Here is a 19178-nt window from a genome sequence, read left to right as displayed (position 1 = left end):
ACACTTTGTTGAGTCATCCTTTAATTCCCCAGACTTCAGCAATCTCTCCAGTCATTCTTTCTACATTATCTTCAGCTGTGAAAAAGAAAAAAAATAAAATAACCTAAGTGATTCAAAAGAGCAATAACAAGAACCAAGATAAAGCAGAAATAAGTTAATAAGTGATTATACAATCATACATGATTTTACCAGTATTTAATAAATGAATATCTGGATCACTGTCCGCTGTGGAATAGGAATCTGGGTCATCTAGAAGGGCTTCCATACACAAACTCTTTCCTGCTATGACATTTCCTCTGGAACGCCATCTGTAAGGTTCGGCATTCTCTCCATGTCTCATCGATTTCAAAAGATCGATCAATGCATTAGACACTATAGGCATAATTTCATCCAAGCTAGAGTTGTTTGACCAGGTATATGGCTCAGTACCTGCTCTGGATTAAAAGGCCAGATACCGCATTTTCTGAATCCTGAAATAAGCTTCTGACTTACAGCTTCATTTTCAAGTGAACCTTTGATCTTATCACACAGGGTTGATAATAATGCTGGGAAACTATATTTTGACAAAATATGTGACCTCATTTTTGAGCCACTTTTCCAGTTGTCCTAAATCTGTCTCCAATATTTTTTTAAGGGGCCATAAAATGCCACATCCAGTGGTTGGCATATGTGTGTGGAGTGTTTTGGGATGCACAAAAAGGCAATGTTATTGCTTACAGCTACCTGTGTGACTTCAGGAGTGAAGTGAGAAGATAGATTGTCTCCAATAAGCACAACTTAGCCTCCAAGCTTTTTGGAATGTGGAAGAAATAATTTCATAAACGAGTCACTAAAAATATTGGCATCAAACGAACCAGAACGACTTCAATTGTACCTGGTTTTGCTGGGACCCCCTTTCATCCAGGTTTGCCACAAGTGTTCACACTTATAAACTACATATAGAGGTAGAACCTCTCCAGCTGCAAAACCACAAAACATCAAAGAAATGCTGGTTTTGCTACTGTCCTTCAACTGTTCTGCATCTTTCACCCCTCACTTGAAAATGCACTTCTTCACACCCGGATCATCACACAGGTTCGTTTCATCAAAATTAAAAATTATTTCTGGAGGTACACCAGTAACTTCATTTTGGTCTTGAAGTGACTGTTCAAGATGAAGGAAATAGTTTTTTATCACATCTGCTGTAATCCTGATTTTTCACGCCTGATATTTTGGCAGTTCCTAAATGTAAGACCATTTTTATGTCTGTTAAGAAATGAATGTACCCAATCAATTCCTGGCAACTTATTCCTGCCAAATAATTTAACTGGTCTTCCCTGCATATCTAAATAAGACTTCGCAAGATGTCGTAAATCAAGGCTGTCAAAAGGGAACCCTATTCACTAACAGAAGCATGATGCATCAAAGCTATCTCCTCTTCATAAGAAAATGCAGTGGGCTTGACAAACTGTTTTTCATGCCTGTTGTGAAACCTATTACCTAATGTTTCTTTCGCTATATTGTATGTCTTAGCAGCTGCAGTGATTGACAATGTACCTTTTTTAACCTCATTTAAAGCTGACTCGATATTTTCTGGAATAGTACTGTTATATCTTCTTGCTGAAGGGAGTCTTTTATGAATTCTTGTCATTTTCTCTTTGTTTAGGCCCATCTACAACATAAGAGCAAAAAAATACTGTATAACGGAAGAAAAGCCATTAAAATCGCTATTTTCGTGTAGTGAGGATACTATGACCACTAGCCAAAGTAACCCCACATAACTTAACAAACATGCAGTCCTCAACAAAATGTTTATTTTTAAGTTTCATGAGTCCATTCTTGCACAAGATATTATATAAACATTGTCAATAGATATGTTAGAACTTACTACAGTACATAAAGACTGCAAATCACCACTGATATTCTTGATATAGGTAAATTTAGGCAGACGAAAAAAACTTGCGAAATGTAACATTCAATATGTCTGCCCATGATGATGGGATTTGTGCTCCCATCTAGCGACGATGTGGAGAACTACGACGAAAAGAGTGCGCTCAGCTAAGTTCAGTAATATCTGTGAAAGAGAAGCTCGAAGTTTTTCGTAATTTTTGGACAAAGTAAGATCTGCAGTCAAAGTATCCCCACTTGATGATATGTAGTAGTACCGGTATATCAAAACTGGCTTATCCCATATCATTTGTACAAACTACTGTATGTACTTAACCACAGTTTAAAGGAAGAGTGATCAATTTGTAGGTATAGGATAATAATATTGGCAGGAGTCATGTGGGACACAAGATGTTGCACCAACAATCAGCATAGCCTTGCAGTCGTCTGATGTGCACAGGCGAGAAACTTGATACAGTGTGGCTCATAAGTAGAGTGTGCAGTATGATTTGTAAGGCGACAAGAGAAACACAGGAAAGAAGAGAAAGAGGGATGGACACAGTATAGTACGAGGCGTGTTTTTTTAAGTAAGTACCGTTTTGAAACTAAAAAAACACGTGCTAAGATATCTCAATAATTTTATTTTTACATGAAAGCCTGTACCTTAATCTACGTACTGACGCCATTACAGTTAGATTCTGCCTTGTTTACATTGTGTACTGAGTGTTTGAGATGCCTCCGATAATCGTGAGTCCCACTGACTGTGAAGTACAGGCTGTTATAAGATTTCTTAGTGCAAAAGGTCTAAAAGCAATCGATATTCACCGTGAGATCTTTGCAGTTTACGGAGAAAACCTTATGAGTGATGGAATAGTAAGAAAGTGGGTGAGAGCATTTAAAGACGGCCGCACAAATGTGCATGATGAACTACGGAGTGGGCATCCATCGGTCGTTAATGAAAGTTTGGTGCAGGAAGTGGACAATAAGGTGAGAGAAAACAGACACTTTACGATTTCCTCCTTGCGGGATGACTTTCCTAATGTTTCTCGTAGCTTTTTGTATGGCATTGTGACAGAGCACTTGAATTAGCGAAAATTGTGCACACATTGGGAACCGAAAATGTTGACAGATGTGCACAAACGTTTAGACAGTGCATTGACTTTCCTTGAGTGGTACCACAACGATGGTGATGATTTCTTAAGCCAAATTGCTACGGGCGATGAAACATGGGTGTCCTCTGTCACACCAGAATCAAAGCAACAGTCCATGGAAGTTGAGCAAGGGCATTGTTTTGCTGCAAGACAATGCCCATCCGCATGTGGCGAATCAGACCAAAGATCTCCTCACATCTTTTCGATGGGAAACTCTAGATCATCCTCCGTACAGCTCCGATCTTGCACCCAGTGATTACCAACTGTTCCTGCACTTGAAGAAACACCTGAGCAGTCAGTGTCTTCAAGACGACGATGAAATCAAAACAGTGGTGATGCAGTGATTAACAAGTCAGGCGGCAGACTTTTATGAGGAGGGTATTCAAAAACTGGTACAACATTTTAACAAATCCCTCAATATTGACGGAAATTATGTAGAAAAGTAGATTAGGGTACAGGCTTTCATGTAAAAATAAAATTATTGAGATATCTTAGCATGCCTTTTTTTTTAATTTAAAAATGGTACTTACTTAAAACCCCCCACCTCGTAATGTATTAGAAAATAGGAACAAAGAAAAAGAGCACTGGGTTATAATGAAAGAAAAGCTGACTTGCAAATATCAAACAATGGAAAAACCAGGATGGAATGTAACATTATGAAAAGAAAAGTTGCTACTCACCATATAGTGGAGATGCGAAGTTGCAAATAGGCACAACAAAAAGACTATTACAAATAAGCTTTCGGCCAATGAGGCCTGTGTCAAAAATAGAGGAAACACACACACACACACACACACACACACACACACACACACACACACGCACGCACACATCAATGACCTTTCATCAGTAACATTACCAGATGCCAAGCTCGTTTTGTTTGCCGATGATACAAACATTGCAATAAATAGCAAATCAAGTGTAGTCTTAGAAAGATGGGCTAATAAAATATTTGTGGACATTAATCACTGGTTCCTAGCCAATTCTTTGCACTAAACTTTGAAAAAAAAAAAAACACTACATGCAGTTCAGAACTTGTAAGGGGTGTCCCACGAGTATATGCCTAACAAATGATGACAAGCAGATAGAAGAAGTGGACAATGTTAAATTCTTGGGATTACAGCTTGATAATAAATTCAACTGGGAGGAGCACACCAAAGAACTGCTGAAGCATCTTAACAAATCTCTGTTTGCAATGCAAATTGTGTCAGACATAGGGGATATACAAATGAAAAAGCTACCATACTATGCTTGCTTTCATTCTATAATGTCATATGGGATTATTTTTTGGGGTAATTCGTCAAGCCAAGCTAAAGGTTTCCGGGCACAATAACGTGCCATAAGAGTTATACATGGTGTGAACTCAAGAACATCCTGCAGAAGCCTGTTTAGGAAACTAGGGATACTTCCCAATATATTTATTCCTTAATGAAATTTGTCATTAAAAATATATCACTTTTTCAAACCGACAGCTCAATTCATGGAATCAATACTAGAAATAAGAATAAACTTCACAAGGATTTAAAGTCACTTACTGTTGTACAAAAAGGCGTGCATTATTCAGGAACACACATTTTCAATAACTTGCCAGCAGCCATAAAAAACTTAACAACCAATGAAATTCTGTTAAAGAGAAGTGTAAAGGATTTACTGGTGGGCAACTCATTCTTTCTGATGGATGAATTTCTCAGTAGAACCAACTGATTTTTGTGTGTGTATGAGTATAATATAATTTCTGCACAGTTTCAGTGCAGTAATGTGTTCATTGTAAATAAGTGTGTGTGTGTGTGTGTGTGTGTGTGTGTGTGTAAGTACAATCTAACTTCTGCACCATTTGGGTGCAGTATTGTGCTCATCGTAAATATGTATTATAGTGGTTCTATTACATGTTTCCTTATAAATAAAAAACCTGTAATTTTAAATTCAGTGCATTAGGGTTTGTAAAATGATTCTTTCATATAGTGTTCAATAAAAAATATGCTGATCATTCCACTTGGGACCTGTGGAAGGTATATTAGCTTATTTGTTTCAGTTGTAAATATTTGTCATGTATTATTGTTTTTCTGACATGTTCTACATCCTGGAGGACCTCCTCACTACGGATCAACTGGAATGAAAGTAAATCTAATCTAAACACACATGCTGCAGTCTCTGGCAGCGGAAGCCGCACTGCGAGCAGCAATAGCAGCAGTGCATGATGGGAGTGGCAACTTGGTGTGAATAAAGAGGAGGTTGGGGTGGGGTTGGGGCAGGATAGTACGGTAGGTGTGGGGGACAGTGAAATTTTGCTGGGAAGGGTGCAGTGACAAGGAGGAGTATTTTTGCGTGTTATTTCCCGCACATTTCTGGTGCCGCACTACCTTGTATCACATTTTACGAACCCCTCCCCAATCCCTATTCTTTCTCTGTTCTATTCCATTTCGCACCCACTAATTGCACCTCATCGAGTCACATCTGCCATCCCCTTTCTTCACACTTACCACCCTCAGACATGCTACCCACAGTTATATATTTTTTTATTATTTATATCTTTTCTTTGGTCTCATTGGGACTTCACGCCTATTTTAGTGAGTTTTCACCTTTCGCTTTTGTCGACGCCCTGAGATTTTGTCTTGTTTCCCCATTTTTCATTCTTTTCATCCTCCTCATGATTTTTCCCACGTGTTTTGGTGTATTTTTGTAAAATTCTTTTGTACATAATTCTACGTTATTTGCGTAATTTATCGTATTTTTTCCACCACTAAGGATCCTTGTTCCTTTCATCTGCGTCAAATCAGAAAAGCTTCATTATCCCTAGCCAGAACCCAGTCCAACATACTGTTCCTGCACTGTTGCTTGTGTGATGGAATCCCCTAAAATGGCCTTACCATCAAGTCACCCATCTCTAGCTGCCACCCCTCCTTCCACAATGACCTCCATCTGTACAGATTACGCCAGTATGTAGCCCCCACCGACATATTACTGCAAAACCGTATCAACCAAGCCCATACCTGCTTGCAGTACATTCTCTCCAACCGCAAAATTATCCTGCTTTGCAATCCCAATTTCCTGGAACCCAAAAACACAATGATACTCATGTTCACCAGGAACTAGAGCAACATCCACAACACCATCTCAAAAAAACTTTCCACCCTGCTCACTTCCTACTCCTGCTTTGGAGTAACACTGTCCACTACCACTATCAGCAACTTCCAAACTTCCGCCATGTCCCCTCGTAGCTGACATACCCTGTCTCACAGACCTACAACATTTACCCCAACCTCAAAAACTCCCTCCCACCACCACTCAGAATCCAGAACCTAAACATACCAGAAACACAGTCTTGATCTTCTCCTCCAGAAGCCTTATCCCCACAGAACTATCAGTCCTTTCCAAAGTCCTCACCTTTTGCCCCACTCCCAAATTTAATCATGCAGGACTTGTTAAAGACCTTCTCTCCTTCTCCAGTCCCTACAGTTGAAAGACTTCTTCGCCACTAACACTACCAATCAGACTTAACCAAAGGCCAATGTTGAACCCTGCCTGACTCACAAGGCAATGGTCCAATAACACATGTCAAAACTACCCTGAAATTTTTTACACAGGAAGAAGACAACGAAAGAAATGCACTGACAAAATTTTAGCTGCTAAGAGGCACTCCAAGTATTTTGTAAAAAACTATTGAAGTTACACATTTTTGAAGAACAGCTTATAACAGCGATTTGTACAGCCCTGCCCGCCTAGCGTGCGACTCAGCGAATCACTTACACTGTGCAACACAGCGGAATTATCCAGAGTTCATAGACAACATTTTTAAGCACCTAGAGCCTGGTTTACAATGAAGCAAATTGAAGCAAGCATGTGCAAATGAGTATTTGCAGAAAATTCACAACCATTAGCTTGTATATGGGTAGAATCGTTGATACCGTATTAGAGGGACCGAAAGAGGATACGAGGTAGGAAACAAGGCCTATGAATGCTGTGTTATTAGTTTTTAGTTTTTGGAGCTAATATTTGGCATACAGGATATAACTGTATCATATTAGAGCCACAAAGCAAAACTTTGCTATTCAGTGAGGTATATTGTGCATGGAAAGAGCAATGTTATTGGCGGAGTATGCAAAATGGTGCAGAGAAGTAAGAATTTAAGTGTGGAAGCGTCAGATGCGCGGATATCCTGCACTTTACATCCCTGGCTTCTCATTACCATTGAGGGGAAATTTATGAACTGAACGCTAATTTCCAACATCAAGTATCATCTCAAGAGGTGACACAGCTAGCGTTTCCACTACGCTTGTAGCGTCTAATAGTCATATTCTTTTTTTTTCTGAAACAAAAATGGTGTAGTGGCAAAGTGCACGCTTCATGATACAGTGAGCTTGGGATCAAATCCGTTTCAGTCCACAACTTTTTCACTATGATTTTTAACTGATCATTCAGATGTTCGAGTGACCGTGAAAGACATGTAGTTCAGATTTCACGATAAACTGAAGGTCTCCATTTTATGATTAGGTAACTGGGGAAGGTTAGGGACATGTAACTAGCTGCAGTTGCATTCTGTTGAAAGACCTGCAAGAGACCTACCAGCTCATGCTTGTTAGCTTGTTTGGTCCAGTGAAAACCTGGCTCAAACTATACAAATATTTCTTTGAATAACTTCATATCAAAAGTTCAGTTCTTATAGGACGAGGAATTCTGCCTTATGCAAGACACCTTTTTCACTTTTGTTTTACTCAGACATGTTTTGATAATTTCTGTGCTACCTTCAGTGGGTTATTTTTTATTTTCTTACTGTAAAATTGATGTTATATATTAACATTTAGCGTAACTTTTGGTACATAATATTTACAACTGTGAATGAATAATTGTTGTAAAATATTATAAATCATTTTTTCATAGTTCAAAATTGAGATATGTATTAACGACCTTGTGCAGTGTGCATTGTTTATAACATTATGTATAAAGTTCTAGTTAGTTTACATACCTTACATGATGTTATTGGACAATAATTTCTGATATGTTCCATAACAGCTGTGTTCACCTCAGTGCATTGTCATCAGAATAACAGAGGCACTGCAATATTGTATTTATCTGTCGATACCAGGCCTGCGACTTTCAAGCACAACATCTGACCTGTACGGAAATACACATAATGGATGTGCGAGTACACATTGTAGATGTATGGTTGATAACATAGGGGAGTGGGGGCTGGCTGTGAGGCATGCATGGATAGCCAAATGGTAAGGCGACTGCTCACTATATCTGGGTTTGAGTCCTGATCCAGTACAAATTTTCATTGTTGTCATTCCATTCTACAGCTGAAGCTAGTCATTATTCGCAATTGCGAATTCATCTGTTGTGTAACAAGCTGTCTCTTTGCATGAATGGCCAGCGACTAAATGTGGCCAAGAAACATGTGGACTGCCCTATTGCTGCCCAACATGACATCCTTCATTTCAATGACTACTTGACAGCCTTGGCCATATTAATACTTCGCATCGTCACCAGCTTTTCTGAATTGCATGGGTCGGAACTCTCCCTGCAATATATCCTATGTTTCTGTAACACTCCTGGTCTTAGTCTTCATTAGCCATTGTTCTTACCCACCCAGACTATGACAAAACAAGCTGGGATAATTTTAATTCCCCTCTTGTTTTGCCATCTGCCTCCTTAGAATTAATTTTTTTTTCAATTTTAACTCATTACCATTAACATATGTGAATAGAATCTTTATTTTTCATAATAGAGAAAGGTTGACCCTCAGTTTTAAATTATATAACACCGGATCTAATTTTGTGCTTAGTTTTAGGTATGTAATTGAATATCTGTTTTTACTGTTCCTAGTTAATATCTTTTGTTATGGGGTGAAATTAGTAATTGTTTCACAAAATAAATTCTAATGTTGACATATATATAAATTCAGCAATAATTGTAAACATTTGGAAGATGAAATGCTAATAATCTTAAAGTATATATTTGACTCTATTAAAAACCATGTTAGGAAAGCCAGCCCTTAATTAATTCCAAAGTAATTAACAGTTTTGTCAAAATTATTGTTTGTATGACTATGTATATTAATTTCATCATTTAAACAAATAATTTGGCTTAACCCTCGTAGTAGAAGAAACTGTTAAAAAGAACCAATTTTTCGATGTATTTAGTTAATTTAATGAGTTAAGTTGTAATTGTAATTTCTGTAAATTTAACTTCAAACAGTTTGAAGTTTCAGTATCTCTTATTGTGAGGATATATAAGGGCCCGTGTTTTGGTCACTAGTCAGTCCACACCCGTGTTTCAGACCATAAACATTTATTGGTTGGAACAACAACAATGCTTGAACTTAACTGTGAAATAAGTGTTACACAATTAGGCCATTTGTTAAAACAGTGACAGTGTCTGCTCTATATGTGCCCTTCTATTCTTCAAGAACTGTGAACTTTGTGGTCATGTTTTCTCTGCTCATAGATGTTCAACAGTAAACTATAGTAGTGGTGTGTGGAGGTTCGTCTGGAAACAATTAATGAGGCTTGTCGAAGGCTATAACAATAGTGCACTGGCCATATAACTGGGTTTTATTGGGGGTTGTGAACAGTGAAATTAAAGTACTGCGAAATGCAACTGTGCACCTGTCGGCTACATTATTTACTGTAGTCCGTGTCGGAATCCACAACTCATTTTTCTGCCAGTGTACATCAACACAGAGAACAACAACCGAAGAAACAAAGTGGGCAGAACTGCTAAATGTGGAGCCCTGCTGGGTGAGGATTATTGTATGTTGCCACAATAAAACAAGGACTCATGAACTTTAAAAGTGAAATCAGCAGCAGTTTACAGTGAAGATATGATACAGCCAATCAACACATGAGTTTCATAGGCACTGTATGACAGCAGCCAATCAGTGAGCGGGTTCTAAGGAAGCAGCCATTGCCCACAGGAGCAGCCAATCAGCATGCAGTTGGACACAGCTGACTGGAGATAAACAAGACACCTTACCGAGAGAATTACAACTTGCTGCAGAATGTGCAGACAATGGACAACCACAACAGCAGCAGCAGCAAAAGATGAGTGAATGACAATAAGGTAATATCATAGCATAATCTGTTTTGTATTAAGAGATACTAAATAATGAGTGACCTTAACGGAGAAGGCAGTGTGACTGAGGACAAAACTGTAGAGGTTAAACTGTTAAATGAACAGGAGGATGTAAGTTCGACTGGTTCTGCAGATGGTGACGATTATAAATCAAACATAAATATAACTTTGAATGATGGGGACGAAATTCCTATTGTAGATGAAATGATAAAAGCATCTTCTACAGTGTATAGTGAGGTGAGGAGATTGGGCGAAAACAGTACTGAAGTGCATCAGATCATTAAGGTTAAGGAGGAGAAACCTAGTAGCAAAAGTCAGCAAGGCAAAAATTGATGGCAGACAAAACTTTTGGAGCAATGTTAAGGCAAATTATGAGTTGTTTGAGTGATATGAGTAGGAAAGAAGACATTAGTAGAATGAAAGAAGACATGAATAGGATGGAAAGTAGTATGAAAGAAAATATGAATGGGATGGAAAGTAGTATGAAAGAAGACATGAATAGCATAGAAAGCAGTATGAAATAAAACGTTAGTAGGGTGGGAAAGAAAACTGATAGCATTAGAACTGACATGGTTAACTTAAAGGATGAACTGAAAAAAGAAATTAAAATGGAGATTAAGGTAGTCAGCTCTAATCTTGTAGAATTAAATAAGAAGGTTGAAGTAGTAGCTAAAGATTCTGATGAAAGGGTAAAGACAGTAGAATAGAATAGAAACCCTTTTGTCAAATAACATGTCATATACAATCAGATGATTGGGACATAGATGACTCCTCAGTTTAAAGCTACTTTCTAATTGTAAGTATACAAAATAATTACAGGTATTTTGTAATTTTAAGTACCAGAAATGATTTAAAATAATCATGTTGAAGATAAAGTAAAATTAAAAATAAGTATTTGCTTAAAGTACTTTTTTAGCATGACAGAATAAAATGTAACATCAGGCACAATTATTGGTGACAGTCAGTCGTAAATTCGTCTACACTGTAATAATATTTACTTGCTATGTATTTTTTTAAACGATGTCCAAATAGTTCTGGTTCATAATTTTTAAATTTTTCACAGACTTTATTTCCCAGCTTCATACCTATATAGTAAGGTGTCTTCTCCAGCAGTTTTAGCCTATGATTTGGTAACTTACACTGATATTTGTTTCTTGTTTCGTAGTCATGCTTAAACAGGTTATCCTTAAAGGTTGTGGGTTTTGTTTAGTAAACGTAATTGTCTCATAGATATAGAGGCCAGGAACAGTCATAAGATCAAGGGTCTTGAACAGAGGCCTGCACGATTGTCTTTTTTCTGCACCTGCCATGGCTCTAATGATTTTTTTTCTGTAGCCTAAACGCTCTCTGTTTTCTCTGGTCCCCAAAAAATTATACCATATCCAATCACAGATACAAACTATGCATGAGAGACAACTGTTTTGACTGGTGTTTCTACTATACTGCTTATAACATTCATTGCAAATATTAAACCATTTAGATGGTGACACATGGCATCTACATGGTCAGTCAACGATAAATTCTTGTTCAGCATTAAGGTGCGTTTACACTGCGATTTGTATCGGCACATGTATGAGATACATGTATATGCGACTTTGCGACATGTATCGCGACTTGTATGAGTTGACAAGTATCAATTTCATACATGTATGAGCGTGCGTTTACACTGATTTGTATCACTGTGCGATGGCTTCCGACGACGATTTGGAAGATTTCACATTTTTATGTGCTGGTACACTTGCTCTTTTGGAAGATGATAGGAAGAAAAGGCAGAGGAAGCGTGGATGGTGGCAGAGAGAGTTTCTTCGCAAACGCGCTACTCACGGAGCTTGCGCAATGCTCGTTCAGGAATTAACGCTAGAGGATGGCGCATATTTTAGAAATTATGTTAGGATGAGTATGGAGGATTTCCGCGGTTTGCTATCTCTTGTTGCTCCTCTTGTGTCCAAAACCAACACAAACTTTCGGGAAGCGATTCCACCAGAGGATCAGTTGGCAGTAACACTCTGTTTTTTGGCCACTGGGGATTCCTTTTCGACGTTAATGTATCTGCATAGAATATCAAAAAGTGCCATATGCAACATTATTCTTCGTGTTTGCGAGGCCATTGTGCAAGTTTTATCCCAAGAAGTGAAGGTAAAAGTTTTATAATATATATATCAGAGTATGTAATACATTATATAATTTTTTCATGCATCTGGCACGTATATCAGTTTTTTGTTATTATTCCGGCGGCCTCGCGTGATAATGTTGACAATGGATGCTAATGCCGACAATCGTGTGTGAGACGTTGGCATTAGCAATCGCGCGACAATGCAAATGTTTTGTCATGAAATCTTCGTTTTACGAGGGCAATTACTTTTCACGAGCGGACGAGGGTACATACAAGTAACTGTCAACCAGGAACAGCAGCACGAATTTTCTACCGCGCGTTGATGTTGCCAACATAACCACGTGAAGATGCTGGAATAGGAACTAAAATTTTAACGGCGCATACATTTTGCAGCATAAATTTCTCAAATTTTGCTGAAATGGGTTAGCTTTTAGTTCTTTGGATCGACTGACATGCTTCACTCAGTAATACAATATCACAATTTCTGAGGACACTTTCTTCACAGTAAAGATATCCAACAACATTAATTTGTATTTAGTTTTATTAAGTAGTACTTGACAGCACATTACATGCATATTTCAACATTTATACATGTTCTTAAAGAATACATAAATTATGATGCATTTGCATCTATTAGTTCATCGTTTGCCTCCTGCAAACATCTGTATATTCCGTTCTCAAGTCTTGCCATAATTCTAGTATGGCCATTTTCATACAGAAATCTGAGCTTATTGGCGACCAAGTCACCCAAGTGGGTAAACTGGTCCCTTTTTCTGCCTGCTAAATTGTCGCCAACTTTTCTTAAGGTCTGTAAAAGACCTTCTCGGTCTTCATCCAGGTCTCTCCTGGCTCTCTTCAGTGCACTTGATCTACCACTTCCACTCGGACTTGGAGTGGTACAGGGTGACACAGTTGCACATCCACTTTCATGTGGAGGCACAGAGATGACTGGAGTGGTTTCCACTTCCACAATGTCTTCTGGGAGCGTGGCAAATGTCACCTCCTCCATTTCTGTGACATCGAAAGGGAAACTAATGCTTCCTTCTCCTTCTCCTTCACCATCTCCTTCTGTGGCTGGGGCTTCCATGACCTTTAAAATACATAACACATTTCTAAGGCAAAGTGAGCTATATGTTATACATACATTATAATCAAAGTATCTTAATGTATTTAGAATTTTTTGAGTGTCCATTCGTAAATTAAATTAAAAGAGTAACAATTTTCTTTCCAGCTTCCTGCTACTGCAGAGAAATGGCTGAAAATTGCCAAAGAATATGGAGAAAAATGGAATTTCCCCAGGTGTTTGGGAGCTATAGATGGGAGGCACATTGACATTGTGGCACCACCCAACAGTGGAACAGTTTATTTTAATTATAAAGAGGGCTTCAGCATTGTTTTGCTAGCAATTGCCCGCATCTCGTGGTCGTGCGGTAGCGTTCTCGCTTCCCACGCCCGGGTTCGCGGGTTCGATTCCCGGCGGGGTCAGGGATTTTCTCTGCCTCGTGATGGCTGGGTGTTGTGTGATGTCCTTAGGTTAGTTAGGTTTAAGTAGTTCTAAGTTCTAGGGGACTGATGATCTAAGATGTTAAGTCCCATAGTGCTCAGAGCCATTTGAACCATTTTTGCTAGCAATTGCTGATGCTAATTATAGAATAATTTACGCTGATGTTGGCACGCAGGGGAGGATTTCAGATGGTGGTGTCCTTAAAGACACCACATTTTACAAAATGTTAGAAACCAAAACTCTAAATATACCACCATCAACTCCTCTTCCTGGTAGGAGCAAGCCTGTTCCATATGTTTTCGTCGCTGACGAAGCCTTTGGCCTAGAGGAAAATATTGTGAAACCATTTCCAGGTCTGCATGAAAAAAATAGTTGGCAACGTATTTTTAACTATAGAGCGTGCAGGGCAAGAAGAGTAATAGAAAATGTATTTGGGATTATAAGTGCTGTTTACAGAGTGCTGAGGAAGCAAATGCTTCTCAGTCCGGAAAAGGCTACAGTGGTGGCACTAGCCTGTGTTTATTTACATAATTTTCTTCAAAACAGAAAATCTCAAAGTTATTGTCCAGCAGGAACATACGACAGAGAGGGAGATGATGGCAACGTAATACCCGGGTCCTGGAGGGACACCCCTACTGTGCTGGAGCCACTGCCCAGAACTGCCCCTGAATGACAGCAGAAGAGAATATGCTGAATACTTCTGCAGTATTCAGGGCTCCATCCCATGGCAGTATGGAAAATAAGTTCCACATCATTGTTAAATGATGACATAAAGTAATATGCTCTATTCTTCTGCAGTGTTCAGGACTTCAAACCATAGCAGTATGGAGAATCATGTTTTTCAGTGAAATTGTAAATATTCACATTATGTTAAGCATTAGCACGAAAAAATGTTGCCAAATATATGATTAATAAAATAATATAACAAATTTACTTACTGGTACTACTTCATGTGTGCTCCTATGAGAGAGTGGTTTGTAATTGTCTCTTATGAACTGCATACTTTCAAAAGCATACCATGAAGTGTGGTACACATTGCTTGTAGCACTTCCAGTTCCTTTGCTGCTCTTCCTTTTCGCTAACTCGCGACTATATTGGCTTTTTAAATTATGCCACTTGTCCTCACATTCCTTCTTTGACACGTTAAATGCCTTGGCAATTTCCTCCCACTCGTCGTACCTTTTCTGAGTGTTCTTATAGTCTCGTAGTTTCACATCCCATATACAGGGATGCCTGCGCACTGCCTCTATAAAATGCAGTGTATTTTGTTTGGACCAAGAAGTCATGGCAAATTTTAAAACACGCGGGTACAACACACGACACAATACACAAATAACTACACAACAAACGACAGTCGGCACCTGCAAAACTCAAACAGCCGCCAAAGAGCCTGGTACTACGCATGCGCTAATCGTCAAAATAAGCGGCAGGCGACAAGACGACAGGAAAGGATAGTACTGCGCATGCGCGAGTTCTTAAAATGTCGCTCATACATGTCGCGTATATGGCCAAAAAGCGATATACAAAATGTATACGCGACATGTATGAGCTCGAGGGTTCGCATACAAGTTCCGTGAATTTTTGTATGAGGTGATTTATCGCGACATGTCAAATTGACATGTCGCTCATACACGTCGCGATTCATGTATCCCAGTGTAAACGTACCTTTACAGCTAGAAATTTGTTACAGTTTGTGGTGACAAGGTTATGTCGTCTTATGGTATTTCTGGTATATCCAGTACAGCTTGTTTTGTGGTAAAGTGAATGATTTGTCTCATTGTTAGATTTAATTTCAGACCATTATTTCTCATCAAGGTCTCGATTTCAGCCAGAGACTGCTGAATGTGACTAATTAAATTTTCACTTTTCTTGAAACAGGCTATTGCTGTAGAGTCATCCACGTATAGAAAAGTGTATGGATTTATGTCAGTCAGCATGTCATTTATATAATACAAGAACAATATTGAACTAAGGATAGATCCTTGTGGCACACATTGTTCTGTCTTTTTCCAATTTGAGATGACTCTCTTACCAGTTTCTTTTATTACTATTCTTTGTTTCCTGTTTAATAGGTAAGATGTCATTCATCTCAGCGAACTTTCACTAAAACCATATGCTTGTAGCTTGCGAAGTAGGAGTTTGTGATCTATTGTGTCAAAGGCTTTACTTAGGTCACAAAAGATGCCCAATATATTCATATTTTTGTCTATACTACTATTAATTTGTATAATAAGTTCATTAATGGCTTTCACAGTACAGTGTCCTCTTTGGAAACCATGCTGATTTTTCTGGATAATATTATGCAGGTTATTATAGTTGGCTATCTGGTTACTTGCAACTCTTTCAAATATTGTGGAAAACATTGATAACAATAAGACTGGTCGATAATTACTCACTTCACTGTGTCTGCCTTTTTTGTAAATGGGCCGTGTTTCAGCATACTTCAGTCAATTGGGAAAACATCCTTCCTTGAAAGATTGATTCATTATAAGGGACAGAGGATCTGAAATACTATGGGTGACAGCCTTTATTATTTTTGTAGGAATTTCATCACAGCCTACAGAATTAAAATTCTACAAGGAGTATATGATATCAGCTACTTCAGAATAGGATATATGGGTGAATTTAAATTTAGTGGGGTTACATAACATGGAAACAGGGTAGACGTTTGGTGGTGAAGTTTCATCAGTTTTACATGAATTTATGAAGTGGCTGTTAAACGCTTCACAGATTTGTGTAGGGTTCCGGACAGTCTCACCTTCAACCACCAGTTCAAGTTTCCATTGCCTGCCTTCTTTGATACCTATTTCATTCTTTACAATTTCCCATACTGCTTTAGACTTATTGTACCACTTGAAATGTAATTATTATTCGCGATCTTTGCCTTATCTGACAACTTTATCAAAGATATTCTCATATTGCCTTACATAATTTAAGAATTATGGGACTTGATTGACATTCACCTCCATATGAAGTTCTCTTTTCCTCATGCCTAGAATCTGAAAACCCCTTGTTATCCATGAATCCTTCTTAGTTTTGTCGGTTTTTATAGTTATGAAAAGAAAGCATTCATTGAACACCATCAAGAAGGCCTCCAAAAGTTACTGAAATTTTCATTTACTGAGGACTTAGCAGTAAATGGCCATGAGATGAGGCTGATATTATTTTCTTGCTTCAGTTGATGCTGGTTTTTCTGCTGCTGGTGAGGGCTGTGATGTATCAGCTGATGATGGTGGTTTTTTTCTGATATTGGTAGTGCTTTTTTTGTTGCTGTAGTTTTTGATAATTTCACTGCTGTAGTTGGTGGTGGTTGCTGCAGTATTATTTGTGGATGGCATGGTAATTTTGGTTCTGCTGTTGCCATCAACGTCTCCATAATAATAGAGCTGAGAAGTCTCTTTCGCTTTCCGTTTAACTGTATACCATGTCTTGTAAAACTGTCTCTCTCTAGGTAGTTAACAGGTAGAAATTGAGCGTTTTCATCCATTTTGCATATGTTCTCGAACTGTTTGTTGGCTTTCATGATTTCATTATTTACACACAAATCGTTCATAAGGATGCGTCTATTCGGAATTCCACTGATGATCATTGTTTTACTCTCATTGGTATCCAGTATTTCCTTTTAAGTTTTCGGCGGCACTCGATAATTCATTTTTGTAAACATCATTGACTCCCCCCTCCCCTCACACACACACACACACACACACACACTATTACTGTGCATTCATTTGCATTAGAGGAAGTTCCTGATTTCGTGCCTTGGTGCCCCTGGTTTCATGTAAGCAAATGCGTTTGTACCATGTGCCTAACGTAACATTTTTGCGAGTCCACGTGCATGGCTATCCGAGTGTATGTTTATTTTGGAAAATTTCGTTCCTACCTTTCATATCGAAATTATAGTCGCACCTTTAGTTGTGTTTTGATTTGCATATAATTCGTCTGGTCTTTCGTCTGTTTCTAAAACACTGAAACTGTTTTTAATGGCACTTCGAATACGTTTTCACTTTCTTTTACACCAGTTAATTGCTTAGGCCTAACAGACTCGGCATAGCTTTTGTTTGGCACAACATGCGTCATATTTGCACTTTTTATGAATATTTCAGGTCTTGCCGTAATTTTATATCATGACACAAGATGTTAAAAATTTTTTTGTGTCTATTTTACGAAGTATTGCGTCTCTGCTTGTCTTCAAAGGTCCGCATTTTGAGAGTTGGTCAGTGTCACTTTTACTTACACAAGGATTTGCTTTTCTTTTCTTCTAGTGTTTTTCATTAAGATATGACAGGGCACACACATATTTTCATACGCTGCACTATATTTATGCATGCGTTTTTTTACCATTATTCACAATTCGTGCTGAGATTTTGTTAGAAAACGAATATTTGCATGCTTGGAAATACACATGGTTTATTAGGTACCGGTTCAACACAAAGCGCGTACAACAACCACAACACAGAGAAACCACACACAGGCGCGTATTACCAACCACTGAACATAAAATACTGACTTTAGTTATTAAAGAACACCAAATATGTAAAATACATTAACACTCTCCCTTATTTAATAACTTGCAAAGTATAATCTTATTACATAAATACTGATATCTAATGGAGAACAGTGGCTTTCTTAGTATATCAGCAAGTTGTTCTTCAGTGTCTACTTTTGCAACTGTGATTTCACCAGCACTAACAAGTTCACAAACAAAGAAATGCCTTATATGAATATGCTCCGTTCTTCAGTGAAACTCGGGATTCTGGGCAAGACGGTTAGCAGCTTCATTGTCAACCTGCAGAACTGGTGTTGCCTCCAATTGGCCCAATTCTGTCAGAAGCTTCTTGATCCAGACATTTTCCCGAGCAACTTCACTGGCAGCCACCACCACAGCTTCAGTTGTGGATATGGCAACAGAAGATTGCCTTTGACTAATCCAGGAAATAGGTGCCCCAGAATACAGACAAGAACACCTGATGTTGAGCGCCCATATCCAAGATCACCACCATGGTCAGCATCACTATAACGCTCTAAAACCTGCTTCTTAGAATTGTTTTTATATTGTTGTTGTTGTTGTGGACTTCAGTCCTGAGACTGGTTTGATACAGCTCTCCATGCTACTATATCCTGTGCAAACTGCTTCATCTCCCAGTACCTGCTGCAGCCTACATCCTTCTGTATCTGCTTAGTGAATTCATCTCTTGGGCTCCCTCTACGATTTTTACCCTCCACGCTGCCCTCCAATACTAAATTGGTGATCCCTTGATGCCTCAGAACATGTCCTACCAACCGATCCCTTCTTCTAGTAAAGCTGTGGCACAAACTCCTCTTCTCCACAATTCTATTCAATACCTCCTCATTAGTTATGTGATCTACCCATCTAATCTTCAGCATTCTTCTGTAGCAACACATTTCGAAAGCTTCTATTCCCTTCTTGTCCAAACTACTTATCGTGCATGTTTCACTTCCATACATGGCTACA

The 19178-nt window shown here is 38.5% G+C and overlaps 1 protein-coding gene across 1 annotated transcript; it reads right to left on the bottom strand.

The window, feature by feature from the left end:
* Nucleotides 1-12814: 12814 nt before the first annotated feature.
* On the bottom strand, nt 12815-14991 carry LOC126481745 (uncharacterized). Its single transcript, XM_050105699.1, has 2 exons — nt 14644-14991; nt 12815-13291 (listed from the first exon to the last, which is right to left on the bottom strand). The coding sequence occupies exons 1-2, from the start codon at nt 14989-14991 to the stop codon at nt 12815-12817; spliced, it is 825 nt and encodes a 274-aa protein (XP_049961656.1).
* Between the last annotated feature and the right edge of the window lie 4187 nt (nt 14992-19178).

Source organism: Schistocerca serialis, chromosome 5 (assembly GCF_023864345.2).
Source record: "Schistocerca serialis cubense isolate TAMUIC-IGC-003099 chromosome 5, iqSchSeri2.2, whole genome shotgun sequence".
In the NCBI taxonomy this organism is placed as follows: Eukaryota; Metazoa; Arthropoda; class Insecta; order Orthoptera; family Acrididae; genus Schistocerca; species Schistocerca serialis.
The sequence above is the reverse complement of the archived record's forward strand: the minus strand, read 5'-3'. Positions and strand labels throughout refer to the sequence as shown.

Coding starts and splice junctions, on each gene's coding strand:
- LOC126481745 (XM_050105699.1), bottom strand. CDS start 14,991: ATGACTTCTTGGTCCAAACAAAATACACTGCATTTTATAGAGGCAGTG. Junction 13,292..14,643: donor GCACACATGAAGTAGTACCA/GTAAGTAAATTT, acceptor TGTATTTTAAAG/GTCATGGAAGCCCCAGCCAC.